The following is a 24,420-nucleotide window of genomic DNA, read 5'->3' as shown; positions in this document are numbered from 1 at the left end:
CCGCCCCCTCCCCTTCCGTCCCTGCCCCAGGTTGAAGAATAAATGCAGAAACGGTCAGACTGGCATTGCCAAAAATGATCTTAGTGCAAAGAGAGGGCTTTTATTCGAGAAAATGTACCCACGCCTCTTGCGAAATGGTCAAAAAAAAAAAAAAATCACCATAATATGCCTTACCATCGCCTGTACATTTACATCGTATGTTCTTGTTTTCTCACTTTTTTTTTTTTTTTTCATTTGAATATTTTACCCTGTTTGATTGGATCGGGCTTTTTTTAGATTGAGAAATTGCATCTCAAAGATGCGAAGATCTTATCTTGAAAGGCTGGCCTCCACTCTGTAACGCCATCAAACTGCTGTTGCTTTTCTTTAACGTTAAAATAACGCTAGCCTCGCCTTTCGCGAACCTGACAAAATCACTTACTGCATATTTATCAATTTGGGGAGGTGGGCTAGCATGATAAATTTCCTTGAACAAAGATTGTGTGAGATGTATTAGTTCATCTAATACCATGTCTGTCACTTATGTAGACAGAATAATTCGGAGTCCCGGCTTTGCCCTCGATCGTGCCTGAATTAAGGATACATTTTTATGAAAGTTTTATGTGAAGATTTTAATTTGCGATTTTTTTTTTTTTTGAGAGGACTGTGTGAAACTCCATGAAAATAATCTAGCATTTAATAGAAACGTGGCTTTGTGAAATGTATCTGAACGTGGACGGAAGGAGTTAGGATTTATTCTGAAATGGAAACTATATTTCTATCCCGTTAAAAAAAAAAAAAAAATAAAGCAGGTTAAAGAGAGGAGCTGCACATAATGAGTCAAGGAAATCCTTGCGCTGTCCCTTTAACTACCGAACATCTGATTCCCTCATCTGGCAGATGGTCTCTGAGCACAGATTTGCATTCATTGTCTTGAAATCTGTTTTCGCGTTGGTGTTATATAGATTTCAGAGGCAGATCTATACACAGATCAGAATACAAAAGGGCCAGGAGGAAAATATCACCAAGGCAGAGTGGCTTTAAAAAATTTAAAATAAACGCAGAGGCAGGTATCGTCCTGGCTCACAGCGGGCTGGGGAGAGCTCCAACTCCCTTTTAATGGCAAATTTTGCCTGCATAGGGCGTTACAAAAAGTTTTAAGGCTAGACCTGACAGCTCGCCCGCAGCGAGAACTTCGGGGTCTTCTGGCTGCGCTGCAGCCCCTCTCGCTCGCCCCTGCTCCCGCAGGCGGCCTCTGCACCCACAGCATCGCGACCGCCACCCACTTCGTTCCCTCCGAGCACTTTTTTTTTCTTTTAAATAACGGCGCCTGGAAGCCCACCAGCCAACTACCTGTGCCCTGGCTTTATTACCGCAGCGCGGAACGCGGTTCTAGAGATCGCCGCTCTCAGCGCAGTTTAATTGTTATGGGGCAGGAGCGTTTGGCGTGGGGCTGGCAGGCTGTGGCGCTACAGTAGAAGTTAGCCCGCCCGGGCTGCTGCCGCCGCGGGGCGAGCGGCCGGCCCCTACCTGCTCGCCGCCAGCAGCGGGCCACCGCCGGCCCGGCCGCCCCCGCCCCGGGCTGAGCGCGCCGAGCCCGGAGCCGAGGCGAGGGCACGGCGGCGCGGGGTTGCCCGCAGCCCTCCAATCGGGTGAGGTTATGCAAATGTCCGCCCTTATTTGGGCACGGGCTCCTCCCCCTCGCCGCTATGTTCGCTCCCGTTGCTGTAACCCATTCATGGTGACCGGTTCGGGAAGGATCGCCTCTTCCCGGCGTAGCGTGTCCTCAGGCTCTCCTTAGCTCCACTTCTTCCCTGCTTTTACATTATATCCCGCTTCTTCTATTTTTTTTTTTTTTTTTCCTCTGGATTAGGCAGCAATCAATCCTTCTCCCTGTCTCTGTTGAGAAACAGGTGATCCTTGTTAACAGCGCTCAGTTTCTGGATGCAGTTTCCTCTCCTGCGGTTGAAGGATGATGATACCAGGCAAGACTGAATCAGCGTAACTTTTGCTTTGCAAGAGGAAAAACTTTTCTTCCCTGTTTGAAGGCACTAAAAACACGTAGCATTTAAAAGCAGAAGAAGTTGGTTTTAAAGCTGAACTTCTCCACTTTCCTGGGATTTGTGTGTGTCCATTTCAAAGGCTGCGTCTTTTTTTTTTTTTTTCCTTTTTTTTCTTTTCTCCTCCCTTATCCCCCAAAAGGAAACTGTTGCTAGTTGGAATAGACTTTTTAAATGTTTGGGATTCAAGATACTTTAGGAAGAGGACCAATTCTGAAAGATAAATCTCTAGGTTCTGAAATGGATTCCGTCAGGTCCTGGGTCAGAAACGTTGGGGTTGTGGATGCAAACGTAGCAGCACAAAGGTAACCGTGACTATTTCTCCCCCACTCTTCCCCCGCTTTTTTTTTTTCTTTTTTTCTTTTTTTCTTTTTTTCTTTTTTTTTTTAGGCAAGCCTTTTCTTTACTCCCTGTTGTTTTTTGCATTTGATATTAAATTTATTTTCTCCCTTTCTGTCCCCCTCCCACCTCCCGGTCTCCTCTAGTCAGTGAAAATTCAAGGTAGTACAGCTAGGGCAAGGCAGAAGCACTCCAAAATCGGAGAGCATCAAGAGTCCTAAAATCCAGTGCGGGGATCAGATGACAGCGAGCGCGGATCATTCTTTTCCTGCACACGGGAGGGGTGTGGGGGTGGATCGGTTGTACCTAGCGATACAGCCTACTCCTTCCCGCTCTCTGGGCCAGGCAGCCGAACAGGAGTGGACCAAGTTAGAATTAACTTCAATGTAGATCTCCCGCTCCCCCCCCCCGGCCCATCTTGTTTTACTTAATTCAAGTGGCTCTGTAGCTACCGTAGGCATTGGCGAAATCTTAACCCGTGGATTCAAGGCTGCGAGCAGGGAAGCGGAGAGCAAAGCACGGTTTCGAGGCGGCGGGGGAGGCTGCGGCCAGGGCCGGCGGCGGGGCGGCCGCAGCCCGCAGCCTCCCGGCGCGGCCCCCCCGCCCGGCCCTGCCTGGCGGCTGGCACCTGCCCGCCGGGGCGGGGGGTCTCTGCTGCTCTGAAAGGCCAGCAAACACACCGAGCCGGGGGCTTGGCTCTTTGGTTTGTACTTGTTTGGGCGGGTTAGCTCCCCCCACACCCCCCTTCTATTTCTCATCCCAGCCAAGTCGGCACAGGACCGTTATTCCAGTCTCTTCCCGTTAGGGGTAAGACGATGAAAACCCCTTTTAAGTAAATTACTTTTTTTTCCTCCTCGCTCTCTGGATACCTTTTAAAAAAAGCCAACAACAAAAAAGTAGTACCGTCAGGGAAGGGGAATGCTAGATCGGTCCCTGGAATAAGTTGGGTTTTATTTAATATAGCGACAAGGTGAAGGGCATGTACCAGCAGATGGGACTTCAAATGAAACAGGGACGTTGTATAAGTACATCCGTGCCCCCACCCACGGCCTGATCCGTGAGCAAGGTTTTCCAAGCACTATGGGAGGAGTTATCAGAGTTTTATGAATGTCGATAGACCGTTTAATAAATACGATGGGGGGGGAGAGAAGAAATTTATTCCTGGGGAAACTGAAAGTAAAAGGAAACTGCTCCTAAGAAGCCTTTAATTCGCGGGAGCGGTGGAGATGCAGTCGCATTGTGCTAGAGGCTGGCATCGCCAGGGTTTTTTCAGAGATCCGTAACAAACCGAGAAACCCGAGTTCTTGCAGGCAGAGTGAGAGGAAGCCCCAGACTAGGTGCAGTTGTGGCGGATGCGGTGAGTTCACGCTGTACCTATTTGGCAATGGAAAACGCAGGGAAACATCTGTAGTTCTCCGAAAGAGTCAAATACTTTGGCCAACGCAGTGGAGCTATTTTGGGGACTGAAAACCGAAGCAGTTCTGACTCCTAACTTGTCTGGCAGATAGTCTTAATCTGCCTACTAAGTAATATGGAGGTGCTCATGTGCACCTATTTTCTCTGCAGTAGGTAGAAATCGGCATTAGGGAGAGGGAGCTACCACTGATTTCCCTAAGAAATGTAGCTGCCGTTTTGTGGATACGCAAAAGCGTTTGAATGATTCCAAGCCGGGAAACGTGTGGGAAACGTCACTGCATTTTCTGCAGCCAGAGACAAGATTTGGGCAAGGGCTAATTAACCCGAGTCTAAATTCTTTCAATTTAAATGAGAAATTGAAGATGCAGGCATCGGTTCAAATAGGTCAGTGACTAAAGACTACATGACAAACTTCGCAGCTGAGGAAGGTGGATGCTCTGCTTGAAACTAGTCGTCTTTTACCTAAAACGTAGGTGCCCTCAAGTTGACAGCCCGCTTGTAGGAAATGCTTTTAGGTCGCTTGTCTTCTCCTACCGGAAAAGCGAGCGGTGCTGGGATGTACAGATAGCACTTCCATACGTTAACATCTACTTCCCACCCTGCGTGTTGCATTCCAGAAACGAGCCCGACAGGCGCGAAGGAACTAGGTAGAGGAGGAGGTAAAACGCTTGCTGCATTTAGCAGTAACCCACCTCTTCACATTCGGGGTCTGTAAGTGACTCTTGTCCTCAGAGCACAACTATAAAGATGCCGGGGCCAAGCTGAAAGCAGCGTTACGATGACAGCTTCAAACTTGGGCATCGCCCCTTCGGCCGCCGCCGGCCCTCCCGGCCGTCCCGCCGCCGGAGCGGAGCCGCCGAGCGCGCCCGGGCGGCGGGGAAGCGCCAGGCTCGGCGGCGGGGGTGGCAAGCGGCTGCTCCTAACCTCGGGTGGCACTCGCACGAGGTGGACGACTCCCCGGCTTTTCTCTGAACGTGTTCTGCCTTTTCTGTTGTTGTTTTGCTGTGTTACTGCCGCACAACCTGGTAATGTCTTTGTCTCTCCCCCCCACACCCTATCCCGTATGTTTCCTCCACAGCGGAGTAGCTTTGTCCAGAGCTCACTTTGAAAAGCAGCCACCCTCCAACTTGAGGAAATCCAATTTCTTTCACTTTGTTCTGGCTCTCTACGACAGACAGGGGCAGCCCGTGGAAATAGAAAGGACAGCTTTTGTGGACTTTGTAGAAAATGATAAAGTAAGGCTTGTTATCTTTCTTCTTCTTCTTTTCCCCTCCAAATTTGATCTTTTCTTCTCCCCCGTTGAGCTGCTAACTTTTAATACCTGTTGTCCCTAACAAAATACAACCAGCTCTTGGTTAAGGGTTCAGGTGCTTTGGTAGAGCTGTTGCCCTCTGTGTGCTGCTGTAGTTAAAAAGGCTTGCAAGCCTCTGCTGTATCGTATCGGGAATATAATGGGAATTTCATACACCCACTAAGAATAAAAAATTTCATGGGGGACAAATGCGGGGTTTTTTTGTGTGGTTTTTTTGGGGGGGGGGCTACCTACCAGATCTGCCAAGTTTTATTAGTACCCTAGCAGAAGTGGAATCCAACCAGTAATCTGTCATATTATCTGTTGAGCTTGATTATACGTATTTCTTTCCAAAGTCAATGGCAGGACCTGAAAAGCATTTGCTTTTCGATTTTAAATCCATGTGTTGACCACTTGACTTTGTTTTTACAATTATTTTCTTAGTCATGAGCAAGATTTTTTTAATTATGAAGGATGCTCATAAATAATTATCTTCTAGGAAATTACAGTAAAAAAACACGCAAGAAAGATCCCTGTAACACGACCTTCAGGAAATAAATATCAATGATGACTCAAAATAACACTAGTGCAAAGTAACGAACACATTAAAACCAAAACCCACTGAGCTTTCCCACTATCAATCTGCTTTATATTAACTGATTTGAAATGTGCAAATTCGTCTCAGTGACGAACTTGAAAAAGTTGAGAGCATAATAGCAAATAAGAGAGGAAAAGAAGTTCTTGAACTCCTCCAGGAAAAGATGTCAGCAGTATTTTGTAGTTGGTCCTGGGTCATTCGGAAGGTTAATATATCCCAATCAGTGGATTCACCTCTCAGAATTTTAATGAACTTTGTTGTCACTTCCATCATGATTATCAGCTTTTGCATTTTAAATGTGCCAAGTGTAAGTTCTGGAAGAAATTTTTTTTAATTCTCTCTTTCAGGAGCAAGGCAATGAAAAGACGAACAATGGCACGCATTACAAACTCCAACTCCTTTATAGCAATGGTGAGTCCCCTTTCCAGTCACCTTCTGTAGGTTGTACAGTGAGGCAAGGTTTGTAGGTGCTGTCACTATGATTTCTAAAATACACAGAAATTCCCTTGCGTGATGCCTCTTCGGTGTAGGGATGAGCTCTGAAGTTTACCTGGTGTGGATGGGCTTGGGAAAACACACTAGAGGAAACAAAACTGAATGGTCTTTCTGAGTATGTTTAATAAGGCACTAGATGAAACGAAATGGTTTTGTTCTGATGTTTAGGGAAAGATGCCTGTAACAGCATTATTTATTACTCTTCTCTCTCGCTCTAGGTGTCAGGACTGAACAGGATCTGTATGTTAGACTCATCGATTCAGTCACTAAGCAGGTGAGCGTAGCTAATATGTGCCGTGCTATCCTGTCCCACCTCAACCTTCCTTTTTTCTTAACGTTGCCCTGCATGTTTCTTCTTCTCTGGTTCATTTTTGTCTCTTGTTCATCTGTATTGCAGACCTTATTTTTGAGGGCAATTGAAAAGTAATGCTCTTAAGTCTCTTTTTTTTTTTTCCTCTACGGATTGTAGGTTCTTGTCCACTTTTTATCAGTATTTATGTATAAGCTGCTTTCCCTGCTCATAAAGGCTTTGGGGGAAGGTATTTATTTGCAAGTGATGGTGAGCAATGGTAAAAAGCCTTCACCTCAGATCTGAATATTATGACAAATAAGTAACCCCCTGACATTACTGGCTTACCCCTTTTCTTAATTTTTGCAGCCCATAACTTATGAAGGCCAGAACAAGAATCCTGAAATGTGCAGAGTTTTGCTTACCCATGAAGTCATGTGCAGGTAAGATGACTTTATTAATGGCATATCATTTGTTAAGTTTGTTTCCATAGATGCCAAAATGGCCTTTCCGATGAAGTTGTAGGTAGGAAGAGTTTGATTTGTTTTGTTTGTTTGTTTGTTTTTGAGTCAGAAAGATTCTTTGTGTAGGAAGACTTTCTTTTTACATGTGGATAATATTTGATTTGGGTTCAATACAGATATTTGGGTGTGGGTTTTTTTGGGGTTGTTTTTTTGTTTGGTTGGTTTTTTTACTGCAAGAGATTTAGCAACTCCAGGTCCACAGTCTGAGCTGCACTATTTTTGTTTAAACTAGGCCTTTGTATGTGTTGTTTAAATCGAGGCGTTTCATATGCTTATTTCTTACAAAATTCCTGCTCACCTTTTGAGAATGAGCAGTTTAACTTATAGATTTTTACCTGGAAACTAAATACCATTCTCCATGTAATTTTCTCTGGTGAAATATTTTCATTTTCTTAATTAAATAATCATCATTTATGTTCTTTAATTTTGGTTAGTTCTACCCCAACCAAAAAAGAAACCCCTCAAACCAAAACACAAATCCTTTTCTATACCATGTAAGCAATATTTAGGGGACTTCCACCTTTTAATTAAGAAAGACACTATTTTTAGCATGCAAAGTTATAAATTAGAGGGTAAAATGAGTTGAGAATGCTTTTAATAACATTTGTATAAGTCTGAAGTTACATGTACCTTACGTATGTACATGGTGCTTCCATGGTAACTTATTACTTTTCCTGTTCTCATGTAATTAAATTTTTTTCAATACATATAACAATGCAAACAGTCAATGTTCTTATATTAAAATGTGTTAAATTGTGCATAGAATGTCCTTTCATAAAATGAAAGGCACAACCAATCTTGACCTTTATTAAACACAGTTTGTGATTTATTGTATTAGTGGGAGGGGGTTAAGCTGTTGGACTGAACATTGCTTCTTTTAATGTTGCAGTTTGCTACTCGATTTTTTGTTTTTAAAGTAGCCTTTTAAGTTAATATAGTAGTAAGAGCAGCTTATTTGGACAGACTTCTTGTCAAGGGGAGGTCTCAGTTTCGGTGCTTAACAATTATGTCAACTGTTCCATTACTTTTTAAATATAATAAGAATCAAATGTATAGCGTTTATCTGTTGTGCTTTTCTCTCATTAATTAAGAAAATGAGCGTTGTTACTTTTGACCAGCATTCACGTATGTATGCACAAACACAGCGTATATCATGTATGAGAGATGCATACGGTGTGCTTTATGAGGACCTGTAGATGTAGTAGCAAAGATGAAAGGTATATATGTTACTTTCTGGCACATCTAGAACTTGTATACATATTTAAATATATACGCTATCCGCGTTGTTGAAAGTCTTCACTATAACTAGGTGAATGTTAGAGAAGGGAAATCTTTGAATTGCTGTGCAGTTGGGTTCTGGTTTGTGGTAACAAAACGACAGTTAGCATACTTCATCTTCCTCCACTCTTCCTGTATAGAGTGCAGTTCTATTTTAGAAGTTAAAATATTTCAGCAGCAAACACCAGCACCTTCCCATCCAAATGTACTTCTTTAAAATAAAATTAATTTGGCTTTTTCCCCTGCTTCCTCTCCGTGCCTTTATAGTATCAAACGCTCTGCTCAGCTTTTATATACCTCGCCTCCACTGATGCCTATAAACATATTCCGTGCTTGATTTAAGGTAGTGTTCTACAAATGTAAACCATTATTCTGATTATACTGAACTCTCCTGCTTGACAGATTAGCCAAGGAAGAATTAAAACTCGGGGACGTCCTTTCCATGTAAAACACAGATTAGTGAATGAAGTCAAAAGCGCTCTGTAACCTAATCAAGACATTTGATTTTTAAATGTCGTGTTTTTCTAAAGTATCTCTGAACAGGATGCTGTGTATTCTGAAGAGGCATTACACATATCACTTTGAATAATGCCAAGGGAATGGATCCAACTCTAGTTAAACTTGACATTTTATTTTATTTCTTTTAAGTACAATAATCAAATCTTCCTCATTGTGTGCTGCTTAAGTGGCAGCATCAATTTTTAAAGCCGCTAGTTTAGTTTGCATTAGTAACAGTATATAAAAATTTAATGCACTGTACCCACTCTGCTGTCCAAATTGATGCCTACTGTTTTTAAAAAGAAGGGTCTGCCTGTCTTTCTGCTCCTCTTCTTCCAATCCCCGCTAGTTGAATGTAGGCTTTTTTTTTTTTGTACTTTTTTTGTATGTAATCACACTCGCAGATATTCTTGCTGTATAGAGACAAGTGCATCCGAAACTCCCCATCTTCCACTCAGACAGTGACAGATGCATGCTTAGCAGGAAAGTTGTCTAAATATTGATACGGCTACAACAATCTGTCATACCAATTGAAAGTTAAACTCTCAACTCTCAATAATTAGTGCTTTCAGTGAGAGGCTCTATTTATTTATTTGCAGATTTGAAATTTTTCATTTGGGTTATTACGGCCTAATGGGAACTGTTCCTGTTAGGTGGGTCTGTCATAAATACACAGTCTTTTCCCCCCAACGGCTGGAAATCAAGGTAAACAGTCTCCTCTCCTGGCATAACTTTTTTCTCTTCTTCTTTTTCTTCCAATTATCGACTAAGAGGAAACTAGTTGTTATGCTGCTGCCAGCAACCCCCTATGCCCTCAATGCTCAGAGGGTTAAAAGGTGGTATAATTTGAACAGAAGTAGTCTCAGGGCCTACAGCTGGCTAATAACAGAGTTGTATTGAGTGCAAGCAAGCCCCACAGCTGTGACTTTCGCCACAAGGCTCAGACTAGACAGGAGCTCTAATCAGCTGGGCCAGGCGGCCACTGGGGCCTGTGTCTTTATCGGCCAGATGGTGTGAATTTAGACACTTTTGTTATGCAATTGCAGGGAGGAGTTGGGGAGAAGAAAACAAAACAAAGGCCACCATGCTGTGAGCTTATTTGAGTTTGAAATTAGAGACAGATTTTTTTTTTTTTTTTTTTTTTTTTTGAGGGGGGGTGAGGGGAGGGAAGTTGAGGGCTGAATTTTAAAACCATTTTAGTCAAGTGTGAGGAGGGAAAGGATGCAAGTTTGCCTTTGACGTGAGCCTTCTGGAGTATTCAGTTTGTAGATCTGGTGTTGTCTGTGGTAGCTTTTTGGTTTCTGTGTTTGTTATGAGGTTTTTTTCAGGACTGTTCATAATTTAAACCATTATTTTTCCCATGTAGGGAAAGTCATATGAAAGGAATATCAAGACTTAGGGGCCTTGATATTCTTGTTTTCAGTAAATGAGCATCTCTAAAGGGATGTTCCTAGCAAGACATTGTAGCAGAAGTGTAAATATTGGTGAAGTCATGCCAGTAATTTGCTTAAAGAGAATATTGTAGGCTTGATCCTGGACGACCAGATTTGGGGATTTTTGCCATTGACTTAAATTGGAACAAGTCAATTCTGTTACAGACAGCATTTGTAAAACAAGCTCATTGGAAATGTTACTGCTTGGATACTTGGAAATACTTGGAAACAGGGATTTAAAGATTTGAGAGGTACTTGCGCTAAAATGCTGGGCTGAAACATCCTCAGTCTTTAAAAGCACTCTGATTTATGTGTGAACTAGTCATTCACTGGAAGTGACTGTTTTCCCTGATCAAGATATTTTTTCATATGTTCGGGCTCAAAAAGTATTACAGTCAAGGGGAAACTCTAGCACTCTAACAAAAAAATCTGTTGGCCGAGTGTGATAAGAATGTAGACATTTGTAAAACATTTGGAGAACTCTAGCTGTAAGCCACAGTTTTAGAAGGAAAATTTTTAAGTATTACAAACATAAAGTTCCTAACTGTGGCAATTGTGAAAACTAAAATAAAACAAGACGCACTTATTTCGGAACCCAGCCATGTTGTACTCCAGTCTCGCATAATTCATTCTAAAACGCTTACTGTGCCAAGAAATGGCAACCTCTCTGGGAAGAGTGTATGAGCTGATGTGATGTGGTGGAGGTACTGCTAGTGTATTCTGCTTGAACCTTACTGTGATGTAGTGCAAGCAGAAATATTTTTTTATGACCATCTGCATAAGTTACATGACTAAAGGAGATCTCATTTAGTATTATTGCAAAGCGAGGAAATGACTGCTGTTTCAGCTAGATGTAAAAAAACCTCAACGACAAAACACTACAAAACTATTTTAAGAATTGGGTTCCTTTTGTTGTTTTATTATAGCGGCATGTAAACCAGCAAGGCATTTATTCCTGGTGTTATTTCCAATACGTCATTGTATTGGACATGTCAGAAGTACATGCCAAATTTATATTCTTCTGAGCGAGGGTTTTCTGCCTTTTTGGGGTTAATTTTTTTTTTTCTTCAGAAAATATCTCACATCTTGGCTTTTAGTACAAAAATATGCAATTCTTTATAAACAATCATTAGGCAGTGAAATGCATAAAAGATGCACTTAAAACAAAGTTGGGAGAAGGAGGGAGTGGGGATATTCTTAGCTAGTGTGAATTACCATAGCTTCACTGAAGTCGATGGAGCTATGACAATTTACAGCAGCTAGAGGGTCTGCCCCAGGGATTTTTAAATATTTAGTGTATCCTTTTATTTTAAAAGGACTAGCATCGATGAATAAGTGCAGGTTTGAGGCAAAGGGAATGTAGAAATGTTGAAACAGTTAGAGCTGCTATTCAAATAGATCTTCTAGTTGTATCTCATCTTGCAGGGCAATTTCAACTTGCAAACGGGAAGTTCCTGGCAGACACTGTAACTTCAGGAGAAAGTGTATGCATTTGAAATTTTTCATATCTGAAAGAGTTTTTTTGTGTAAATGCTTTTTTTAGGTATTTATAATTGAATATTAGGCATTTCAAGAAAAAAACGACTCTCATGTTTTGTACAGCCTTCAGTGAATTCAAGCATTTAATTTATTTATTTATTTATTTATTTTTAATTCCTCTGCTTGGAATTGCTCCTCAGTTGGAAAACTGTGGGATTCAGACCGACTTGAGAATTTGCAAATGTGTTCAGCACCTATTATACCACCGTACAAAAACCTAAACAATTTTTTGATTCCATGCGTGTAAATTTGAACAACCTCATCAGAATGTGAAAAACGTAATTTGGAAAGGTATTTGTGTAACTCAAGGCAGAATCTGATCTGGTGACTTCTGAGGCACATGGGACTTCTGATATAGTCTACTTAAAGTTTTGGATGCCTCCATCCTCCCTCTCCCGTTAGCTTTGGTTGGAACAAGCTATCTGAGCATTAAGACAGCTTAAATCTTCTAACAGACTTCTGTGTTGCTACAAATTTTTAAAATTGAGAATTTCAGAGCAAGGACTGGTTTTAAAGTCTATTAAACTTTTAGTACTCAGGTGTTGTATATGCAAGGAGCATCAACCATGTCAATGAGTATATCAGTGAAAATCAGATAACGACCCGCCTCTTCTTTTTTTTTTTTTTTTTCCCTTTTTAAAAATTTTTTATTATTATTAAAAATGGGAAAAGGAAATGCAGTGGTTCTGTTCTTTCCTGAAGAAAGTTTAATTCACTGGGAGTGAAGAACATCAAATAGCTCCTAAGCGGAGGTTGTATTCTTCCGTACCATCTCCTGATATATCTGTGTATGTATGTACATATCCGTGCATTTGCACGCACACACACACACACATATATATACACACACACACAGAGTTCTCTTTGCCTATGTGTGCATGCACACACGCATAGGTGTGGGCATAACACGGCTATCATTCTGCAATATGAACCTTACAGCAGGCTCCTGAGGGCAACAGCATTATCTTGCATTTTCTTACCAAGTCAGATAAATATATGTATTTTATGTTGTGAGCTCATCAGAGAGAGTTCTAATTTCTGTACAATCATGTTGGTGGCTACACAGTATAAAATGTGTATAAATACATGCTTAATCTTAAGGGCTTATCATCACTGAAACAATTGCAAAGGGACTTACAGATGAAATGCCAGCCTGAAAAAATATCTCTTCAGATCCTTAGTAGGATCTAAGTGTGTTCAATTTCTGTTTTTTTCATTGGTGCTACTATAGTGTTGAAGTTTTCTGTGGGTGTATGAAACTTAGGGGTCACTAGATATTTAATAATCAACAATCAGTTATTAGAATATAACAAATCAGTAGGTTGCTTATAGTCAGTTCTAACACCTTCTTTTGATGGACTTTTAACCATACATAACACATGATACTCATGCCTGTAATGTCGTTATGACATATGTTCATCACTTCTTAAGCCCTTACAAATAGTGCCTTAGTCTAAAGTGTGACCATATTGCTGTTCATTTTTGGCTGGGAATTTAAAAAAAAAGACTATGGGGAGCCAAGTGCCAAACTCCAGCTGGAATTAACCAGGATTTGGGCACCCAATTCCCTTAGTTCTTCTCCCTTCTGGAAACCGTAGCCAGAATTTTCTCAGTCACTCTTCCAGGCATATATTGAGTCCTGAAGGTTTGCAGACAAGGTTTTTAGCTGGTTGCTTTGCTATCAACTGTCCCAGTAATTCTTTAATTTTGGTTTTCTTTCTCTAGTCGGTGCTGTGAGAAGAAAAGTTGCGGCAACAGAAATGAGACTCCGTCTGACCCCGTGATCATTGACAGGTAGGAAACAAATCCTCATTTTCTCACAAAAGCAACGCTAAATTGTGTGTGCTTTGAGGTGGCTGAGGATGTTTCTTGATGGTTATCTGTCAGTGTCTGCATTCGATGATGTCTGTGCTTTGTGATTGTTTAGAAAAATGCCAGCCTAAGAGTTGGTTAGCTTTAGTCCATCTGGGCTTACCTTGACAAAATTGTTGATGTTTATTTTTTAAATTAAGTTCTCTGTGTATCATTTTCATTGTGAGCAAATATTCCATGTATGTATCTGGAATATTTTCTGTTCACCAGGGATGTGATCCAGCTGGATTACTGGGACGGATAAAGCTTTGAGCAACCTGGCAGCTTCAATAATATTCTTGAACAAAATAACAATATTTTTGTAGAAATGTGGGGGGGAAGGAAGAGGTAAAGGCTGAAGTGCAACATATTAGGTGTTGGATTAAAATTGGCAGGATTAGGCAGGATTAAAACTGATGGTTTGGGGATTGTGAGCAATTTTATGTAGGGCAGCAGCTTCATATATGAGTCAGTTCCAGATCCAGGTCTAGGTTCTGCTTGCCAGTTTCTGGGTAAATAACATAAATGGGGAGAGCAGCAGTTTGTTAAATCATGAAGTGGCACGTTTAAAATTGTGAGTATTTTTGGAGGCTTAGAAAACTAGCCTGTGGAACTCACTGACTCAAAGTGTTGTTTGAGGTCTGGAGTTCAGCAAGATTCAAAAAGGAAAAATAAGAAGACAGAGCTGTCTCAAAAAGAAGTACGCAACCAAGATCTCCAGAAGGAGAACAGCAAATAAGGAAAAGTCAGGAAGAAACCTTTGCCCCCCAGATTGCTCTACTGTAACTCTTTAAAAGAGTTTCTTTCCCTGAAGCAGCTGGTACAAGGGGCTGGTGGAGAGCTGATGCCGAAGTGGATTGATTGTGGGTTCAGTTTTTATGTCTGTATGTGTCTGGCACATTCCATCTACATTCTAATAAGCGTTATTTGACATTGTATTTCTTGTGAATTTTGTTTTGGCATTCAGAATGGTCAAGCTGGTTTGAATAACAATCTACAATTATTTCCTTCCTTTTTTTCATCACAGAGTCAATGTAAATAATTTTGGAACTTTGATGATGTGATGGGGTTCTTCCACTCCCTTTACCCCATGATTTTTCCTTTTAACTTTGTACTGACAAGTTGTGGTTGGGAGCAAAGTTGGAAATTCCAGCAAACTGGGCTGTTTGTGTGGGTGTGAGGGACAGTTTCCTGACTAGAAGCAGAAGTCCTAGATATGCCATCTTGACCTTTTCTATGAAATTTCTAGCTTATTTTTTGCTGTGTTGATGTTTGGTATGAATCTGCATTTGGGGACTTTCCAGTCTGAAATCTGAATTTTCTGAAACTTGTCTGACTGCTGGAGAGGCAGCATGATGTAAGGCTATGAGTTAAGACCGTGAAGGGGGTAGTTCTTACCACTAACTGTATTTGCCATCTTGAGCAAGCTGTCCATTTTCATGCAAAATGAAGATTCTGATGCTTTCTGTGGGGATTTCAGATCTGTTGATGTAAAATGCAATGGAGGTGAAACTATTAGAAAGAAAAGGACTATTCTTTTTAACAACTTTGTGTAAAATGTGCGTCACAAGTCATGTGTGTGGTCGATGAGTCCTAAGCTTTCCTAACTTGCTCTAAGCCTAGAACTTCTATTCATAACTCCCCTGCTAACAGCAATAGGCTTTCTGCCTATAGGCATTCTGTTCGCGTGGAAGCATCCTCTAGGTTCAGTCTGGCAGTTTTTTGTTGAGTGTCAGTTCTTCCCTTTCATCTCTGCGTGTGCGTGTCTCAAAATTGCAAGTGAAATCTGGAGTTCGGTAGGGATAATAATAAGGTACGTGAGAGAAATAAGGGGTACAGCCCGATAAAGCTGTTTTCACTTGGTTTTAAAGGCAGTCACTAAATCAGGTTTAGGCCACAGAGGAAAGAAACAATTACAAATCTGCACTGCTGTCTGGAGGTGGCATGGTTTAGTGAGCAGTGTGGTGAATAGAAGCTAAACTTGAAGCTAGATCTTTTTTCTTGTTCTACCGCCAATCAGTAGCGCAGCATCTAGCAGATGACTCCCTCTTCTGTACAGTTATTTCTATTCCACCATTTTACCCAGTTAAACAAGGTTTGAGGAGGGAGGGATAATCTTGTGTAGTACATCTTAATCAACACATGTAATGCAAATATAATAACAGAGTTATGCTGTATGTATCTGTGCACAGAGGAATTCATCGTCTAGTCTGTCATCCTCAGACATTTCCACAGCAGTAAGTACAACTGCTTAGGAGTTTAACTAAACAGTCTGCTCTCCCAAGCTACATTCAATGGGGCTAATCTCCCTGTCTTTCAAACAAGGAGAAAACTCTCCTGGAGAGTCATGTGTGTTCTGAACTAGCTTGAGAACCTGGGCGGCGGTGTTCTTATTTATTTAGGGGGTCTTTATACGGCTTCTTTAGAAGAAAACATCTATGCTTAAGAACTTGGTAGCAAGTGGAATGTAATTTCTGAAATGCAGCTTGCAACCGTCTGCAATCATGCAGGCTAATAAATATGGTAAGATATTCAGTTCAGTGTTGGCTTCATGGTGGGTTTTTTCTTAGTTTAAAATGAACTACAGGGTTTCTTTAAAAATAGAAAATAATTGGAATGAAGCTGTTTTGTCATTGTTTGAAATGAAAAGTAAATGTAAAAATTTGCATGTAACAATGCAGCTGTTACATTCTAGCATGTCTCTAGAGAAGTAGGGGGAAAAAAAAGTAAAACTGAGAGAGAAGGGATTACAAAAATACGTTTGTGTTACGCAGAGTCATGTCTAAACAGTGCGTGCAAAGTGAAACAGGACTAGAGCTTTCCATTTAGAATAGAAGGAAAAGGGAGGCCAGAGAAGAACTTTGTCTGAAGGTGCTAGGTTCTCCCTTTGAGCCTAGGTTAATTCATATGCATTGCTCCTGCTGCAAGAGTGTGTGAGAAAATTGGGGCTGGCACTCGGGAGTCGCCATCTGCATTGCAATTCCAGCTGTGAGTGGGGACCTACATGGTGAAAACGTGGTTTGATTGTACAGGATAGAAAAGACCAGCATCTTCAAAGCTGTAGTAGGTGACTATCGCAAGGTGTGAGAGCAGAGATGGAACCAGTTTTAGGTTGAGCTGTGTGTAGCTTAGGTCTAGCAAGTTCTGTGTTTGATTTGCAACTCCCGCAAAGGCAGTGGCCTACTCAAATATAAAGGATTTGGGAGGGCACCACATTACTAATCTCTAAGCTGCCTTACTGTACAAGCAGCCCGTGAGTGGCAAGCAGGTTCCCTCAACAGCAAAGGAGCTGCAAGGTAGAGGGGTTCAGAGTCCCAGATGAAGCAAGCTCTGTATGGTACTCAGAGGTATACTCCTGTCATGAGTGGGCACAAGTTAAAATAGCTACTTTGGGTACCTCTGAGGGTGGTGAAGAAGCAAGGAGAGGCATTTCTACTGGGTAGAGATATACACCGATGTCTGTGCTACTGCAACTCTATTGTTTTTCTTTTTTGCCTGAGCCAGCTAAGTGGCTGCATCTGGTGTGCCTGTCTGTGCTATGATTGCACACTTCTGACCACGCTATAGATGCATCCTACAAACCTCACGAGACTAATGAAGCATTCAAATCTGTTGAGGTCATAACCTGCCATCCAGTGTTGCACTGAACTAAGTGTACACCAAATTTAGCTGAGTTTAGGGACTATGTTATAAGTTGCTGCAAAAGAACATAACTCCATTAGCAGTACAGTGTTTTCCCCTTTATTTGTTTCTCTCCACGCTTCCTTGCTCTTTACACTTCCAGAGACTGATGCTTAGACTGTTGTGTTGGTTTACCTGTTTATTGCTGTAGGGAGGCACAATTCACTGGTGTTTGCCAAATCATGGAAACTTGTATCCCTGTTTAAAAAGGAAGAAATAGTTCAGTGGGAAAAAAATGCCAGCCATGTTGTTGTTGTTGGTTTTTTTTTTTTCTTCTCCTTGAATGAATTCCAAAAGTTCTTACGCTGAATAAAACATTTCTGCTGTGACCTTTGCTCTGGGGACTAGATTTAGATCCTAAGGACCTTGCAGATATTTTTCCGTTCACTCTTGGAAACCAGCACTTTTTTATACGAAAGGGAGCTGCTTCACTGAAATTTACTGTGTGCCCTCTCCCACTGATAAAGATCTGTAGGATACATTAGAATATTTAGGTTCCTGCAACGTTCTGAGTCAGAATTCCAGTGTAACTTGGATCAGAATCTGACTTCAGAATGCTGCCTCTGTTTTAACAGCAATGATACAGCTCAAATCCTGCAATGCTGCTATTCCAGGCGTCAAAAAGCAGAAACAGACATAACTCCACTGGAGCCCAGGACTGAAAGGACCACCTGAACATATGGGAGATTACATGGTAAATGTTTAGTCCAGAAGCATTTGCAAAATATGCACTCCAAGTTTTTTAGACAACACAGGCCATGGTCACTTCTCAAAATGTTAGAGCAAGCTTTAACTTTGCCTACAGGATCAAAATTCATCAGAGCTAAATTGGTTCTAGTGTGTTCCTGTGGTGGATCACAGCACTGGTGGATTCCCAGTGGTCTTCATTTCTATTTATCCTGTCTTTCTGCTTAGGTTTTGAAGTTAGTACCTGTGGAATTGGTAGGTTTATGAGGCTTCAGAAATGTACATGTAAATGTTTTTGTTTCTTTTTCTCATGGCTGAAGTGGTGGTTCTTAATGTTCCTTGTAGTTCCTGGAAATCAGAGGGTGAACTTTGCATACTAACGTTTCCTTCTTCGTTGAAGGCAGGGATATGAAGTGGATGGGTTGGGGTGGCTTTCAGGAAGAAGGGTGGAAGCTTTACTCTTTTGAAGATGATACTTCCCAAATGAAAGCTGTATTTTAATGAAGTGAAAGCTATATTATAATTACTTAGTTTGCTACCTTTCCCACCCCAGTTACGCAAATAAAAAGAAACTTGGTCTTATGGTTAAGAGGTCGTGGATACCGCAGATGAATTTAATTCCTCATTTTACTGCAGATTTTCTCTCTCATTTTAGGTGAGTTGTATAGTTGTGGATATAAATTCCTCATTCATCAAGTGTGAATGATATTTTTAATTTGTGTTTCTTGAAGATTTAAGCTCTTTAGAGCAGGTTATTTTGTGCATGTGTTACTCTTAGTGCTTTACCTAGTTTACTAAAGCTGTGATCTAATTGAAGTCTTCAGGGTACTGCAGAGAACCGGGTGACTTTTTTGGTTGAACAGTTTATTTGCTTATTATTTTTTTTTTCTTCTTCTAATAAGAGATAAATAGTCAAAAGAAATTTCTGTGTAATTCAAATGAAACATCTTAATTCAATTAAAGAATGTGATGCAACTGGGATGGGACAGACTTTTTCATTACTACAGGGGAAATTTCTTGGAACGCCACTGCAAAATGTGAGCATAAGCTCTGCGTTGTGTGTAGCTGGCTGTCCTTATGGTTTTACTGTGTGGAGGCTCTTGAGTCCTCGGCTGTCTTTGAGCTGATGGAATGAGGTCATTTAGCTCAGATGCTTTGAGAATCTGAGATCCTGGGTTCAAGTCCTCCTACTGTTAACCTAAACTCTTCCTAATTGTCCTGTAAAGAATCTAATGTGTTTTGTTACCACCTTTTATTTATTGCGATTGTTACTGGGGCAGCGGCTGTAGTGATGAATGGGATTTGAGTGAACTGCTGGGTTGTGTGGAGTATTACCTTGGGTCGAGACATGCACTAACCAGTGGGTGGAGGCATGGGGCCAGATCTGCAGCTGGGTCAGCAGTGCTACATTGACTTGCACCAGCTGAGCACTTGGCACAGTGGTTTCAGTAGATGGTGAACTACGGTATTGGTTAGCTGAAAACATTTAGGCTTTTATTATTATTATTTTTAGAGAAAAACCCCAAAGCATGGACACAGCTGGCACACTTGTTAGCATCTCTATAAAGAAGCAGAAGAGACTGGATTACATTCTTGTGCCATAGGGGTCCATCCCTTCAATGTGGAAATGGGGCGGCACGGATAGAGATTTTCTTCCCTGCTGATACTCATGCCCTACCTGCTGTATAGATAAACAGGACTGAACTCTCCCAGGCTGGCTGGCTGGCACATTTTGCAAGCACTAAAACTTGCTTTAGGAAAGAGCTGTTGCCAAGCTTAAACATTCTGACTATGCCCCTATAGTGTCCATGCTGTGTCTTAAAGTGCTCTGTGTGAGATGTCCACATTAATAGGACTGGGCTTTATGTCTTCTTGTGTGTCGCCCCCCCCCCCCCCCCCCCCCCCAATTCCCTCTCCCTAAAAAAGGCAAAAGGGCATATAGATTATCTTTCATTTTGAAGCATCTGGCTTGAAATAAGTGCAGACTTCTGGGTATCCTGTGGTTTTTTGTTTTGTTTTGTTTTTTCTCCCTTCTTTTAATCTCAGCCATCTAAAAATGACTTTATCCCTCCCATCTCCCTTTCAGGGTGATCCCCAAAACCATTGGGTAACACAAGGATATTTCCTAATGCTTAGAGGCAGAACAGAATGAATGCAGAGGCCTGGATCAAATTCCTACTGACACTGAGTTACCCTGTCACTTTAAACAAGTCACATAACTCCATGCCTCAGTTTCTCCCTTAACACAAAGTGTTAGCAATTACCTAGCTGTGGAAAGAGGTTTCAGATCCTTGAAGAGTTTTTGGTTTTATTTTTCATATTTCTACTGCAAGGAGGATTTCATCTACATGGCAGAGTTGGATTGTTCTTCTTCTACTCTATTCTCCATGCTCCTTGTAAGCCTGCCAAGGTAGAATAAATATCTCAAATCTATTGCGTCTGTGGGGTGAAACTAGGAGCCACAGATAGACGCAGCCCTCCTCTGCTCCCCTCATGCTCCAATCCCCCCTTCCAAGCCTCCAAAACCCACAATGATCTCTTCTCTTGTCCTAGGGAGTCAAAGTCCTTTGTTCACTGCTAAACCCTGCTCTCCTGCAAAGAGCTGCTGTTGTGCCATCTGTCTCTTTATGAATTTTTTAGTAGACTGGATGTTTGTGGGGAGTCAGTAACTTAAAGTGCACTATCCTAGCCATTTGACAAGTGGTTCTCTTCATGTGTAATTTGTTTGTTTGTTTCTTTTTTTGCCCCCTCTTTTAGGTAAAAAGAAAATTTCTTTACTAGTTTGCTGTCCAAAGCATCTTGAAATCTTTGATTCGTACAATCACTTAAAGCTTGTAAATGGAGTAAACTAGAGACTAATTTGTGTCACTTAATTTTTTTTTTTTTTTTAATGTTGACAGACACCAGATTTTCCAGCAAGCTACTGAGTCAAACGAAGCTTAAAGATCTTTTTGAGTGTGCTAGAAAAATGAAGAATGGACTTGTGGTTAAGGAGCTAGTTTGAATTGTTGAAGTCCTGGGTTCTGCTCCTTTCTCTCCATTGCAGACTCCCTGTATTTCTCTAGCCATTCATATAGTCTCTGTTTAACAGTAAACCAAGGAGAAGTGTGTGCTTTTCTAGCTTTCACTGATAACACAAAGATACATATGCTGAAAATTGATGTGTGGAAATACTATGGTGATGTGGAAAACTGTTGCCATTAAGGTGGAGATTGTTTTGGAGTGATTTTAAAAAGTTATTCTCCCCCCAGACTGTTAGTTGCTGTTGCCTGGGCTGAAGGTGTTACTGCTTCTGAAACTAAGCAAAAAAAAATAAATGAGTGTAAATCGCTGCTGATTTCAAGCACAGATTTATTAGGAAGCTAACAGAACTGGAACCTCATTTCCACTAGCTTTTTGTACATGTGTGCTCCTAGCCACGTGCTGTCACTGTGCAACTGCAGCCATTTTGTCCTGAGCACCTCACCTGAGCCCTCTGAATGGAGCGCTTGCCTTTTTGGATATGTTAGAGGGGGAAAATGTAATGGGTGGGAGTGTTAACCAGTATTGATTACTTTAGTTCCACTAAGCCTGTACCTGGAATAGGTAGCACATGTTCTCATTTCAGAACTGCAAGGGGAGCATGGTTAAGTCTGAGCAAGGACATATTATATAATCTAAAGAAATAAAATCGGAGTATTGCTACTACTGCCTGGAAGCCTTAAGAAACTAAGTCCAATGAAGACAAGACCCAAAGGATTTTAGCAATTCTGCATAAATCAGATAAGCTTCCATGATGCTTTAGTGCAGTTTGGACAGCAAGCATGGATGAATTCCGATCTTGTTAGATTAGTTGTGCTTTAGCTGAGATAAAAAACATTGATGGTGCTGGCTGGCTGAATCCTGACTGAGCAATGCAAAGTTTTGAGCAAAGTTCAAGCATAGTGTGGAAAAATCCGTGTCCCCTTTTAAATTGAAGCTTTGTCCCTGCAATAAGGAGAATTTGATCCAGTTTGTGTTATGTTCTCGTAAACGGCAAGTGAGGAGGTTAAATGGCTGCACAGCCAGCTGATAACAAGGGGTCTCAGAAGGACAGATGAGATAGCAGTGTAAGGAGCCATTAGAATCAATGAGTTTGGTAGTAGTGGACAGGGGAATGGAATAAAAGTTTCCCATGAACTAAAGCACCTCTGGGAATAGAAGCTGAGGATAAATTCACTATGCAAACAGCACAAAAGAAATTGCAGGCATGTAGAGCAATAGTGTGTGACATGGGATCTCCACAACTCAACTTTTTGAAAATGGGTCTGCATTTTCCTGGATCTATCTGCACTCATCATTGAAAATGCCAATATTTCAGAGTATTTGCATCCTAATGAAAGCATCCCCTGTGTATTTATGACCTAAAATACTCTTCCTTACCACTTTTGCACTCCTCTCGGCCTCTGTCTAGACCTGGTTTTATGGACTTGTCACTTCATCTGCCCTAACCTTTTCTGTTATGGCCTCTTGCTTTCCTTTTGAACCTTTTATTTCTGTCCGTCCCTTCCTTGTGTGTTTCTTTCACCATGTGTTTCTGGTGGGATCTCATATATTTTCTACCCCGTAAACATCCCAGGATTTCAGCCTCTCTGAAACGAGTGCTTCACATCTGAAGAAGGCCTCCCAATTCACGTGTAGCGTTTCCTGCTTTCAGATAGGGTATGAAATAATTTGTCCCACTCAGAACATCACCCAAAGTCCTTGTAAAAGGAAGACAAGGTTGAGATCGGAAGTATATAATGTATATCTGAAACTTGCTTAAGTCAGATGAAGATGGGCTCATAATTTTAAAGATATTAAGAGCTTACATGACTCGCTCAGGATCACATAGGAGACATGGCTTGTGACACAGTGAGGAGTGGTATCCAAGTCTTACGTGTCCCAGGCTGGATCATGTAAGCGTGTCCTGGAACAGCATTTCCTTTCTGCAAGCGTAATTCATATTCCCATCTTTCTCTCTGATTTGGATCACTCATGCGCTGCTGTCATCCAACCTATCTTTTTTTTTTTCCCCTTCCTTTTTTTTCCTTTCCTCTCCATCTCCTCTTCTCTGCTAATTTCCTTCACAAATAAATGCTTATTTCTCCATGGGCATTCCATTTATAACTCCATGTTTGGTGGCTTTTCCTTCAAGTGGAGTCCATTGAGCTTGTAAATTGTATTGGATCAGTGAGCCTATAATGAGGCCTCTAAGTCCAAACAGTGCAAGTCTGCTGGGATTTTATTGTTCATAAAGCTTCTTCCCTGGGGAGTGATAGAGCCATTAGGTGTGTGCTGTGTTTAATATTTGGTCATGACAGGAAGCAATAATTTTCTATCTTTTACTGTGGCTCCCGAGTTGTTTTTAAGCAGTCAGCTTATTTGAGTCTCGGTGACTGTGAGCCCATTAGGCAAAACGAGTTGCTCTTTCCTACGTCGGTTTGTATCTTTCCTACAAAGGCTATTTCAAGAAAATAAAATAAAATGAAGTGGCAACCGATTGCCCTGTGGTGGCTTTTAATCACTTGCCCCTCTCATGAACTCCCAAGCGCTGTCACACCTGACAGGAGATGGCATAAAGCTGATTTCACCAGATGATGGCATTTCTCATGCTGAAGGGATTTTTTTATTTATTCCAGCAGCGAACAACCACCAGGCCTCCTATTTGTATGGTATGTTACGGGTTTGGGGATTTGTCTTGTGCAAATCCACATCAAAACTTCCTTTAATTTCAGTGGAAGCAGGAGCAAGGTTGTACTCAAGTATTCTGGAAGTGGTTATATATATTTCAGCAGAAAAAAACTTAAAAGCAACTAACAATTTTGAGTGCCTCCAAATTTTTTCTGAGGTCCAACTATGAGCTATTTTCAAAAGGTTCCATTTCCAGATGGCACTACATGTAGTAAAAACATTTTCATTGGGATAATTAAAAAAATGAAAATCAGATTTTTAATCTGCAGTTAAAATGTATGGGGGGGGGGGGGGCACGACCAACAAACCAGAAAACAAGGACTGTAAAACAGTCTACTTTTCCAGAAAAGACTTGCAATTTAGGAAAGAAAACTTTACATTTTTCTACCAGGTTTTTTTTTTTTTGCAGCCCTTACCCTTGCTCTCAGAAGATCAAGATATATTATTATATTAAATTGGGAGTCTAAGGCAACTTGATAATTCTCCAAGTACACATGCACTTTTATTCCTTGAGTATTTAAAACTGAGCTTTGTCCCACATTTAACCAGTGTACTGTTTTTGAACCAAGTGTTGTCCAACAGTGTTGTGTTTTTTCTTAGTACCGTTCAGATGTGTGGGGTAGAAACACCATCTAAGACTGTCAGTCCAGCATCAGCCTGACAGACACCCTGTTTTTCTTATTTGTTCCAGCGGGAAGCTTTCTGTGGGCTGTAGGAAATAGCAGTGCAGTAGTTTACACAGATTCTCCTTCCACTGTTGCACTGCACCCA

At 41.3% G+C, this 24,420-nt stretch overlaps 1 protein-coding gene across 1 annotated transcript in view; it reads left to right on the top strand.

The window, feature by feature from the left end:
- Positions 1-2,205: 2,205 nt before the first annotated feature.
- Positions 2,206-24,420, top strand: part of LOC309601575 (transcription factor COE2) — a 144,508-nt gene continuing 122,293 nt past the window's right edge. The window contains exons 1-6 of the mRNA XM_082334663.1: positions 2,206-2,344; positions 4,873-5,029; positions 6,031-6,094; positions 6,397-6,452; positions 6,837-6,910; positions 13,465-13,533. Coding sequence (XP_082190789.1) covers positions 2,214-2,344; positions 4,873-5,029; positions 6,031-6,094; positions 6,397-6,452; positions 6,837-6,910; positions 13,465-13,533 — 551 coding nt within the window. The 5' untranslated portion in view covers positions 2,206-2,213. The remainder of the gene's footprint in view (positions 2,345-4,872; positions 5,030-6,030; positions 6,095-6,396; positions 6,453-6,836; positions 6,911-13,464; positions 13,534-24,420) is intronic.

Source organism: Platalea leucorodia, assembly GCF_965183815.1.
Source record: "Platalea leucorodia genome assembly, chromosome: W".
NCBI lineage: Eukaryota > Metazoa > Chordata > Aves > Pelecaniformes > Threskiornithidae > Platalea > Platalea leucorodia.
Note: the sequence above shows the minus strand (reverse complement) of the source record. Positions and strands in the feature narration are given on the sequence as shown.